Source organism: Cervus elaphus, chromosome X, assembly GCF_910594005.1.
Source record: "Cervus elaphus chromosome X, mCerEla1.1, whole genome shotgun sequence".
Classification (NCBI taxonomy): Eukaryota; Metazoa; Chordata; class Mammalia; order Artiodactyla; family Cervidae; genus Cervus; species Cervus elaphus.
The window spans coordinates 29,282,141-29,294,348 of record NC_057848.1 but is presented as its reverse complement, the minus strand read 5'-3'; the positions used below and the strand labels follow the sequence as shown (position 1 = coordinate 29,294,348).

Below are 12,208 nucleotides of genomic sequence, written 5' to 3'. Positions count from 1 at the left end.
TAGTCCATTTTGAGTTTATTTTTGTATATGCTGTTAGAGAATGTTCTAATTTTACTTTATTACATGTAGCTATCCAATTATCCCAGCACCACTTATTGAAGAGACTGTCTTCTCTCCACTGTATATTCTTGTCTTTTTTATTATAGATTAATTGACCATAAGCACATAGGTGTATTTCTGGGCTCTCTCTTCTGTTCCATGTGCCTGTTTTTGTGCCAATACTATACTGATTGGATTAATGTAGTTTCCTGATATAGTTCAAAGTCAGGGAACCTGATTCCTCCAGTTCTGATCTTCTTCCTTAAGATGGTTTTGGCGATTCAGGGTCTTTCACCTTTCCATACAAAATTTAAAATTGTCTGTTCTAGCTTTGTGGAAAATGCCCTGGTCTTTTCATAGCAGTTGCATTGAGTATGTGGATTGCCTTGGATAGCATGTTTATTTTAACAATATCAATTCTTCTAATCCATAATCAAGGTAAACCTTTCCCTCTGTTTGTAGTATCTTCACTTTTTTGATCAGGGTATTATTTTTTCTAAGTACAGGTCTTTCACCACCTTAGGTATGTTTATTCCTAGGTGTTTTATTTCTCTTTTTTTATGCATTTTCTCTCATCCTGGAGGCTTTTCAGCAATAAGAGTGATCATTTTTTGAGAAATAACCACTATAAATCATTAATAAATTCCAATATGTGTGGTACTTGGGGGACTTAAATAATGTTTGAGAAAACAATTTAAAATTTGCAAAATGTTAAATATTTTTAGTATGTATGTGTAAGTATTCCTATTTCTGTTTGTGTTCTGTATTTGGAGAGTGGGATTTTGTCATTCTCTTCATACTGATCACTAGTTTTGATAAATTTTGGAGATAATAGCTGGTCAATTAATTCCTATGATTTTCAGGAGCACTCTGCTGAGGAAGCCAGGACATTCTGCTCCTGCTTCAATCAGGAGAAGGTTCTGTGTTGGAGCAAAATGTCCACCAAGTGACCTGAGTCACTCTGGTGCCTGAAAGAGTTTGAGATATGGAGGTCAGTCATACTCTCTCAGGAAGCTCTAACTGATTATTTCATTTTTCAACTTAGGTGACTTTCACTGAGTTTGGCTGACTGGGGGTTAAACGTGGGGAAGGGGCACGGCAGGAGTTGGGAGGTGGGACATCCAGTGAGAAGTTACATGGGCTGCCATAGTAACAGGCCTGCCATGGCATTTTATCCAATCAGATAGGGACAGTGTCTGTGACGTCAGAGCAAGCAGGGCTTATAAACTCGGCCAACGGCCTTCAACCACCTCATTGTTCTTCCCTCTGACCTGTGGGGAGTGGTGGCTCTGCCATGGCTGAACCATCCTCTGACAACTCTGAGGAAAGCCTGGTCACTAAAGAAACCTGCACCTCCGAAATGGAGATCTCCGAGTTCTCCAAACCAGAACCCTGTGATGACGAGCCAAGAAAGGCAAAGAAGAAGACAGCTAAGGGCCGCCGTCGCCGTCGCTGTTGCCGTCGCCGTCGCTGTTGCCGTCGCCGTCGCCACTCCTACCGTCTGAACAAGTCTGTAAGCTTTGCCACCTATTTCCCCCGGGTGCTGAAGCAAGTCCACACAGGCCTGAGTATTTCCCACGAAACGTTAAACATCATGGACTCCTTCGTGAAGGATATGTTTGAGCGGATTGCCGAAGAAGCCGGGCGCCTGACCCGCTCCAGCAAGCGCTGTACCATCATGAGTGAGGACATCCAGACAGCTGTGCGTCTTCTGTTGCCTGGGGAGATGGGCAAGTATGCCATGTCCGCGGCCACCAAGTCGGTCATCAGATACATCACCCACAAATGAACTGCCTCAGAACTAGCTGACTTAAGGGTTCTCCCCTTAGGCCCTATACTGCTTCTTCAAAGCATTTCTACCCCTAAAGAAAATAATAAAAACCTCATTAACTTGGCTTCAATATGTGTCGGTTGTGCCATTTGTTCGATGGAAAATCATGTACTTTTTTCTTAACGTGTTGCAACTCGTCACTTTCCTAAACGATTATTCCTATTCATGGTTTCTCAGCGATTTTAGGGATCTTTATGGTCAAAATTATCTCCCTAAAAGTTTCATTGGCCTTTTTCATTTTCATTCTCCCATCTAGATTTAGGTGTCATCCAGAGATTTTTATATGGGGTATAGCAACCGATAAAAAACAGTGTGGTCTTCCCGGGTGGCCCAGCAGTAAAGAATCCGCCTGCAGCGCAGGAGTCACAGAAGAGGCAGGTTCTATCCCTGGCTCAAAAAGATCCCTGGGAGGAGGGCATGGCAACCCTCTCCAGTATTCTTTCCTGGAGAATGCCATGGACAGAGGAGCCTGGTGGGCTACAGTCCATAGGGTCTGCAAAGAGTCGGGCACCACCGAAGCAAGGTGGCGCGCATGCACACAAAGAGCAGTGTATGTGTATATGTGTGCTCAGTCACTCAGTCATGTAGGGCTCTTTCTGACCCGATGGACAGGAGCCCGCCAGGCTCCGCTCTCCATGAAATGTTCCAAGCAAAAATACTGAACTGGGTTGCCATTTCCTACTCCAGGGCTTCTTTCTGACCAAAGGATAGAAGCCCTGTCCCTTTCATCTCCTGCATTGGCAGTCGGATTCTTTATCACTGCACCAGCAGTAGCAGATATAAAAATCACACTTACCCATTCTATTCCTTCAATCCCAATTCACTTCCATGTGTAAAATAGGACTCAAACACAGTGTAAAATTCTTATTTTCTTAAATTCTAAAGTTTTGGAATCAAGCACCATATCTTCTGAAATTACCTTATCCAGATTTCTCTGATCTTGTTTTTTGTTTGCAACCTGGAACATTTTGTTTTTAAAAAAACAAAACAAAACAAAACAAAAATCCTGACTGAATTGCAAACTTTCGGGGTTGATGGGATAGTCCAGTGACAGTGAATGTAGCCATAGTCTCCACAGTAGCAGCCAATGAGGGACTGGTAGCCCATGAGCCAAAGCAATTGGCCAAACATATGGTGGAGTGAGGAGAGCTGAACAAATAACAACCTTCCTGTGACACTCAGCCTAGAGGTGGAGCGGGAACGTGGGGTGATAGTTTCCCTGATGTTTTTCCATTCAAGCACTTGCTTTTAACTGTGGCGATTTAAGTACAGGCATCCATTTCTTGGGCGTCCCAGGTGATGTTAGTGGTAAAGAACCTGCCTTATGTGGGAAACGTAAGAGCCATGGATTCATTCCCTGGATTGGGAAGATGCCCAGGAGAAAGTCATGGCAACCCACTCCAGTATTCTTGCTGGAAAGTCCCATGGACAGAGGAGCCTAGTGGGCTACAATCCATAGAGTCAGACATGACTGAAGTGGCTTAGCATGCACACACCCATTTCTTGGGTCTTCCCAGGTGGTGCTGGTAGTAAAGAACCTGCCTGCAATGCAGGAGACACAGGAGACCCAGGTTCTGTCCCTAGATGGAGAAGGTTCCCTGGAGGAGGGCATGGAAACCCACTCCAGTATTCTTTCCTGGATAATTCCCAGGGACAGAGGAGCCTGGTGGGCCACAGTTCATAGAGTCACAAAGAGTCGGACACAACTGAAGAGACTTAGCGCACATGCATGCATCCATTTCTTGTTGTGGGACATGTCTCTAGCTCCTTGCATCAAATTAAGAAGGAGGAGGATATTCAGCAATTAAGAGAAATAAGATGACTCCTTCTTCTACCTCCAGTATTTGACTGCTATTGCTTATGATAATATTTACTGAATTTAATGTCCATTGTATTTTCTTCTTGGTGCATTGACATTTTTATTTCTGTAAGTATATTGCTGAATTTCAAAGTAGTTGTTGATTTTCTTATTCCTTTTATTTGTGTTTGAGATAGTTTTTATTTTTTAATTAATTAATTTTTAGATTGAAGGATTATTGCTTTACAGAATTTTTCTGTTTTCCGTCAAACCTCAACATGAATCAACCTAGGGTATACCTTTAACTCCTCCCTTTTGGAACTCCCTCCCATCTCCCTCCCCGTCCCATCCCTCTAGGCTGATACAGAGCCCCTGTTTGAGTTTCTTGAGCCATACAGCAATGAGCCATACAGCCAATTCCCATTGGCGATCTTTTTATATATGGTAATGTAAGTTTCCATGTTACTCTTTCCATACATCTCACCCTCTCCTCCCCTTTCCCCATGTCCATAATTCTATTCTCTTATTTCTTTTTTAAAAGATTGATTTCAAGCTTACTACATCCTTGGAGAGAGAGAAAGCACTCTGAATTTCAGTCTTTTGTAATTTACAATGGTTTTCATTAGAACTTAATGTTTCATTATATTTTAAACTGTTCATTTTGAACTTTAAGCAACAAGGATATGTTGTACAGCACAGAGAAATTCACCAATTATCTAATAATAAATGTAAACAGAGTATAATATATAAAACAACTGAATCACTACGTTGTAAACCTGAGCAAATATAATATTGCAACTCATGAATACATCCATACAATTTTTAAAGTTAAAAAGAGTTTATCAGTACCACCGTTATTGGATGTAGAAATCTGTGAAGGATGTGACTTTCAGCAAAACAATGAGAGAAAAGCTAGGAGGATCTACAAAATTCGAACCTCTTGACCCCAACTCTAGTGTTTTCTCTAGGTCAGTCATGACAGAGTTCAGTAAGTTCTAAATCATTTCCCTAGCAATTTCATTTCCCAGTTTATTCTCATTCTCCCAAAGTGTACTATGGAGTTCTTCAGAAGCAGTTTATGTGTGATATGCAATAGATAAAGTGAAGAAACTGATATACCCATCCACTACCTCTATTATACTTTCCCCACTTATCCCAGTTTATTTACATATTTTCCACATATCCTAGTTAATCAAACATTTAAATATATAAATGGGGACTGATACATAGTACAGAAATGGCAAAACAAAAATTTCACACACATTTCAATTTTCTAATTTCCTGGTTTTTGAAATTGTTTTAAAAATTCATACAGGAGAACAAGATGGCAGAGGAACAGGTGGACGTGGAGTACATCTCTCTCCACGGATACATCAGGAATACACCTTCAGATGCAGAAGTACATGCAGAACACGAGCTGAGAGTGGACAGAAGTCATTGACCAGTGGAAAATAATATATAGACCCACCCAAACCTTGGTAGGATGAAGGAACTAGGGGAAAAAACGGGAGTGTTAGTAGGACTGGACTTGCCCTTGGCAGGTGGGGGAACTGAAGCAAGGGTCCAATCCCCACATCAGGGCAATTGTCTGAGTCAGAGGGGAAACATTTAAGGCTGAGAGTGAAACAGCTGATCTGTGGCAGCCTAAATGGAATGAGAATCAGACAGTCCTTGCAACCATACATACCCAAGACTGGGATGCAGATCCCCTGGAAGGTGCAGTGGCTGGTAGCTGGAGTTTAGAGACTGTGGAACAACCCCAAAGTGAGGGCTGCTGTTGACTGTGGAGAGACTGATCAAGGGGATGTGAGGGAGGGGACTGTGGTGGGAAGTGCCTGTGGAGGAAAGCCAGGCAGTCATGGAAGCTAGGTGATACTGCTGAGTCACGTTTGGGGGTGGAGCCATCACCATAGCCTCTCTCTCCTCACAGTGCCAGCATTGGCAGATGAACAATAGAGAGGCTGGCCCAGCAAGCACCTGACACACTGAACTATAGAGTAGGACCCCACCCAGGGTGCGCCTTTAAGTTCTGATGTGCCAATCTGCAGAGTAGGACCCCAGGCGGGGTGGGGTGGGGGTGGGGTGGCTGCTATATGTGCCTGATGAGCCAAACAACAGAGAAGGTCCCCAGGTAAGGAATCCCTCTAAGTGCTTGAATGGGTGGAGCTACGGAGAAAGACTGGCCAAAGAGGCCTTCTGATCGTCAGCTACAAGAGGCTCAAAAAAAGACTCTGATAAGGCCATAACTCCTGCGATGGAGGCAGTCCATGTCCCTGCACACTTGGTGCTGCCAGAGTCCCTGCAAGCCAAGCAGCTGTGCCACCATCACGGTCAACTCTCACTGGGGCAGAGCTGCCACAGGCAAAAAAAGTTTTGTGCCTCTGCACATGGGGTTGCTCTGGTAGTGTCCTACTCTTTGCAACCCTGGAGACTGTGGCCTGCCAGGCTTCTCTGTCAGGGAGCAGATTTCTCCAGGCAAGAATACAGCAGCATGTTGGCCAATACTGCTTTCCATGGCTGTGCAGCTCTGGAGTGACCTTGAGGAGATACCCCACGTCCAAGGTCAGAGAAGCCCAGCAAGATGGTAGGCACTGGAGAGACTTTGAGGAGATACCTCACGTCCAAGGGCAGAGAAGCCCCAGCAAGACGGTGGAGGGGCAAATTCGCGTTTAAAATCAAATCCCATCTCCTCCAGAGACACTCAGAGGGCTCAAACAAACCTTGTGTGCACCAGGACCCAGAGACCCCACATAGACTGAGACAGAACTGGGTTTGAGTGTCTCCCGTGTAGGTACAGGTCAGCAATGGACTGCCGCAGGGGCAGGGGCCCTGGGGGCAGCAGACTTGGGTATGGCATAAGCCCTCTTGGAGGAGGTCGCCATTAACCCCACCATAGAGCAGCCAGAACTTACACAGGACTGGGAAATAGACTCGGGAAGGGCACAAACAGAACCTTGTGTGCACCAGGACCCAGGAGAAGGAGCAGTGACCCCATAAGAGACTGATCCAGACTTGCCTGGGAATGTCCAGGAGTCTTCAGTGGAGATGTAGGTCGGTGGTGGCTTACTGCAGGGTTGGGGGCAATGAGTGTAGCAGTACATGCATGGGGCCTTTTGAAGGAGGTCGCCATTATCTCCATTACCTCCACCATAGTTTGGACCCAGGTAAATAAGAGGGAGGGAACACAGCTTCACCCATCAACAGAAAACTGGATTAAAGATTTACTGAGCATGGCCCAACCCATCAGAACAAGACCCAGTTTCCCCCTCAGTCAGTCTCTCCCATCAGGAAGCTTCCAAAAGCCTCTTATCCTTCTCCATCAGAGGGCAGACAGACTGAAACCACAATCACAGAAAACTAACCGACCTGATCACATGGACCATAGCCTTGTCCAACTCAGTGAAGCTATGAGCCATGCCGTGTAAGGCCACCCAAGACGGACAGGTCATGACAGAGAGTTCATACAAAATGTGGCCCACTGGAGAAGGGAATGGCAAACTACTTCAGTATTCTTGCCTTGAGAACCCCATGAACACTATGAAAAGGCAAAAACATAGGGCACTGAAAGATGAACTCCTCAGTTGCGTAGGTGCCCAATATGCTACTGGAGATCAGTGGAGAAATAACTCCAGAAAGAATGAAGAGATGGAGCCAAAGCAAAAACAACACCCAGTTGTGGATGTGACTGGTGATGGAAGGAAAGTCCGATGTTGCAAAGAGCAATATGGCATAGGAACCTGGAATGTTAGGTCCATGAAGCAAGGCAAATTGGAAGTTGTCAAACATGAGATGGCAAGTGTGAACGTCAACATTTTAGGAATCAGCGAACTAAAGTGGTCTGGAATGGTTGAATTTAACTCAGATGACCACTATATCTACTACTGTGGGCAAGAATCCACTAGAAGAAATGGAGCAGCCATCATAGTCAACAAAAGAGTCTGAAATGCAGTACTTGGATGCAGAATGACCTCTGTTTGTTTCCAAGGCAACCATTAAATATCAGAGTAATCCAAGTCTATGTCCTGACCAGTAATGCTGAAGAAGCTGAAGTTGAATGGTTCTATGAAGACTTACAAGACCTTCTAGAACTAGTACCCAAAAAAGTTGTCCTTTTCATTATAGGGTACTGAAAAGCAATAGTAGGAAGTCAAGAGATACCTGGAGTAACAGGTAAATTTGTCCTTGAAGTACAGCATGAAGCAGGGCAAAGGCAAGGGACTGCACTGGTTATAGCAAACCCCGTCTTCCAACAACACAAGAGAAGACTCTACACATGGAAATCACCAGATGGTCAACACCAAAATCAGATTGATTACATTCTTTGCACCCGAAGATGGAGAAGCGCTATACAGTCTGCAAAAACAAGACTGGGCGCTGACTGTGGCTCAGATCATGAACTCTTTATTGCCAAATTAAGACTTAGATTGAACAAAGTAGGGAAAACCATCAGATTATTCAGGTATGACCTAAATAAAATCTCTTACAATTATACAGTGGAATGACAAATAGATTCAAGGGATTAGATCTGATAGACAAAGTGCCTGAAGAACTATGGACGGGGGTTTGTGACACTGTACAGGAGACAGGGATCAAGACCATCCCCAAATGACACAATGGACCAGCTAGACCTAATTGATATCTATAGGACATTTCACCCCAAAACAATCAACTTCACCTTTTTCTCAAGTGCACATGGAACCTTCTCCAGAATAGATCACATCCTGGGCCATATCTGGTCTTGGAAAATTCAAAAAAATTGAAATCATTCCAGTCATCTTTTCTAACCACAGTGCAGTAATATTAGATCTCAATTACAGGAAAAAAATTGTTAAAAATCCAAACATATGGAGGCTAAATAACACGCTTCTGAATAACCAACAAATCATAGAAGAAATCAAAAAAAGAAATCAAAATATGTATAGAAATGAATGAAAATGAAAACACAACAACCCAAAACCTATGTGACACTGTAAAAGCAGTGCTAAGGGGAAGGTTCATAGCAATACAGGCTTACATCAAGAAACAAGAAAAGCCAAATAAATAACCTAACTCTACACCTAAAGCAATTAGAGAAGGAAGAAATGAAGAACCCGAGGGTTAGCAGAAGGAAAGAAATCTTAAAAATTAGGGCAGAAATAAATGCAAAAGAAACTAAAGAGACCATAGCAAAAATCAACAAAGCTAAAAGCTGGTTTTTTGAAAAAATAAACAAAATTGACAAACCATTAGCAAGACTCATTACGAAACAAAGAGAGAAGAACCAAATTAACAAAATTAGAAATGAAAATGGAGAGATCACAACAGACAACACTGAAATACAAAGGATCATAAGAGACTACTACCAGCAGCTCTATGCCAATAAAATGGACAACTTGGATGAAATGGACACATTCTTAGAAAAGTATAACTTTCCAAAACTGAACCAGGAAAAATAGAAGATCTTAACAGAGCCATCACAAGCAAGGAAATCGAAACTGTAATCAGAAATCTTCCAGCAAACAAAAGCCCAGGACTAGATGACTTCACAGCTGATTTCTACCAAAAATTTAGAGAAGAGCGAACACCTATCTTACTCAAACTCTTCCAGAAAAGTGCAGAAGAGGGTAAGCTTCCAAACTCATTCTATGAGGCCACCATCACCCTAATTCCAAAACCAGACAAAGATGCCACAAAAAAAGAAAACTACAGGCCAATATCACTGATGAACATAGATGCAAAAATCCTTAACAAAATTCTAGCAAACAGAATCCAACAACATATTAAAAAAATCATACACCATGACCAATTGGGCTTTATCCCAGGGATGCAAGGATTCTTTAATATCCACAAATCAATCAATGTAATGCACCACATTAACAAATTGAAAGATAAAAACCATATGATTATCTCAATAGATGCAGAGAAAGCCTTTGACAAAATTCAACACCCATTCATGATTAAAACTCTCCAGAAAGCAGGCATAGAAGGAACATACCTCAACATAATAAAAGCTATATATGACAAACCCACAGCAATCATCACCCTCAATGGTGAAAAATTGAAAGCATTTCCCCTGAAATCAGGAACAAGAAAAGGGTGCCCACTCTCACCACTACTATTCAACATAGTGTTGGAAATTTTGGCCACAGCAATCAGAGCAGAAAAAGAAGTAAAAGGAATCCAGATAGGAAAAGAAGAAGTGAAACTCTCGCTGTTTGCAGATGACATGATCCTCTACATAGAAAACCCTAAAGACTCTACCAGAAAATTACTAGAGCTAATCAGCGAATATAGTAAAGTTGCAGGATATAAAATTAACACACAGAAATCCCTTGCATTCCTATACACTAACAATGAGAAAACAGAAAGAGAAATTAAGGAAACAATACCATTCACCATTGCAACAAAAAGAATAAAATACTTAGGAGTATATCTTCCTAAAGAAACAAAAGACCTATACATAGAAAACTATAAAACACTGATGAAAGAAATCAAAGAGGACACAAACAGATGGAGAAATATACTGTGTTCATGGATTGGAAGAATCAATATTGTCAAAATGGCTATTCTATGCAAAGCAATCTATAGATTCAATGCAATCCCTATCAAGCTACCAACGGTATTTTTCACAGAACTAGAACAAATAATTTCACAATTTGTATGGAAATACAAAAGACCTCGAATAGCCAAAGCAATCTTGAGAAAGAAGAATGGAACTGGAGGAATCAACCTGCCTGACCTCAGACTCTACTACAAATACACAGTCATCAAGACAGTATGGCACTGGCACAAAGACAGAAATATAGATCAATGGAACAGAATAGAAAGCCCAGAGATAAATCCACGAACCTATGGACACCTTATCTTTGACAAAGGAGGCAAGGATATACAATGGAAAAAAGACAACCTCTTTAACAAGTGGTGCTGGGAAAACTGATCAACCACTTGTAAAAGAATGAAACTGGAACACTTTCTAACACCATACACAAAAATAAACTCAAAATGGATTAAAGATCTAAATGTAAGACCAGAAACTATAAAACTCCTAGAGGAGAACATAGGCAAAACACTCTCTGACATAAATCACAGCAGGATTCTCTATGACCCACCTCCCAGAATATTGAAAATAAAAGCAAAACTAAACAAATGGGACCTAATGAAACTTAAAAGCTTTTGCACTACAAAGGAAACTATAAGTAAGGTGAAAAGACAGCCCTCAGATTGGGAGAAAATAATAGCAAATGAAGCAACAGACAAAGGATTAATCTCAAAAATATACAAGCAGCTCCTGAAGCTCAATTCCAGAAAAATAAATGACCCAATCAAAAAGTGGGCCAAAGAACTAAACAGACATTTCTCCAAAGAAGACATACAGATGGCTGACAAACACATGAAAAGATGCTCAACATCACTCATTATCAGAGAAATGCAAATCAAAACCACAATGTGGTACCATTACACACCAGTCAGAATGGCTGCTATCCAAATGTCTGCAAGCAATAAATGCTGAAGTGGGTGTGGAGAAAAGGGAACCCTCTTACACTGTTGGTGGCAATGCAAACTAGTACAGCCACTATGGAAAACAGTGTGGAGATTTCTTAAAAAACTGGAAATAGAACTGCCTTATGACCCAGCAATACCACTTCTGGGCATACACACTGAGGAAACCAGATCTGAAAGAGACACATGCACCCCAATGTTCATCGCAGCACTGTTTGTAATAGCCAGGACATGGAAGCAACCTAGATGCCCATCAGCAGATGAATGGATAAGGAAGCTGTGGTACATATACACAATGGAATATTACTCAGACGTTAAAAAGAATTCATTTGAATCAGTTCTAATGAGATGGATGAAACTGGAGCCCATTATACAGAGTGAAGTAAGCCATAAAGATAAAGAACGTTACAGCATACTAACACATATATATGGAATATAGAACTTTTGAACTCTGTGGCAGAAGGTAAGGGTGGGATGTTTTGAAAGAACAGCATGTATATTATCTATGGTGAAACAGATCACCAGCCCAGGTTGGATGCATGAGATAAGTGCTCGGGCCTGGTGCACTGGGAAGACCCAGAGGAATCGGGTGGAGAGGGAGGTGGGAGGGGGGATCGGGATGGGGAATGCGTGTAACTCTATGGCTGATTCATATCAATGTATGACAAAACCCACTGAAATGTTGTGAAGTAATTAGCCTCCAACTAATAAAAAAAAATTTAAAAAAAAGACCATCCCCAAGAAAAAGAAATGCAAAAAAGCAAAATGGCTGTCTGAGGAGGCCTTACAAATAGCTTTGAAAAGAGGAGAAGTGAAAGGCAAAGCAGACAAGGAAAGATATACCCATTTGAATGTAGAGTTCCAAGGAATATCAAGGTGAGTTAAGAAAGCCTTCCTTAGTGATCAGTGCAAAGAAATAGAGGAAAGCAATAGAATGGGAAAGACTAGCGATCTCTTCAAGAAAATTACAGATACCAAGGGAACATTTCATGCAAAGATGGACACAGTAAAGGGCAAAAATGGTATAAACCTAACAGAAGCAGAAGATATTAAGAAGAGGA

At 41.9% G+C, this 12,208-nt stretch overlaps 1 protein-coding gene across 1 annotated transcript; it reads left to right on the top strand.

The window, feature by feature from the left end:
* The first annotated feature begins 1,333 nt into the window (after nt 1-1,333).
* LOC122689449 (late histone H2B.L4-like) lies at nt 1,334-1,828 on the top strand. The gene has a single exon (XM_043895859.1). It carries the CDS (start codon nt 1,334-1,336, stop codon nt 1,826-1,828), a length of 495 nt encoding a protein of 164 aa, XP_043751794.1.
* The last annotated feature ends 10,380 nt before the right edge of the window (nt 1,829-12,208 follow it).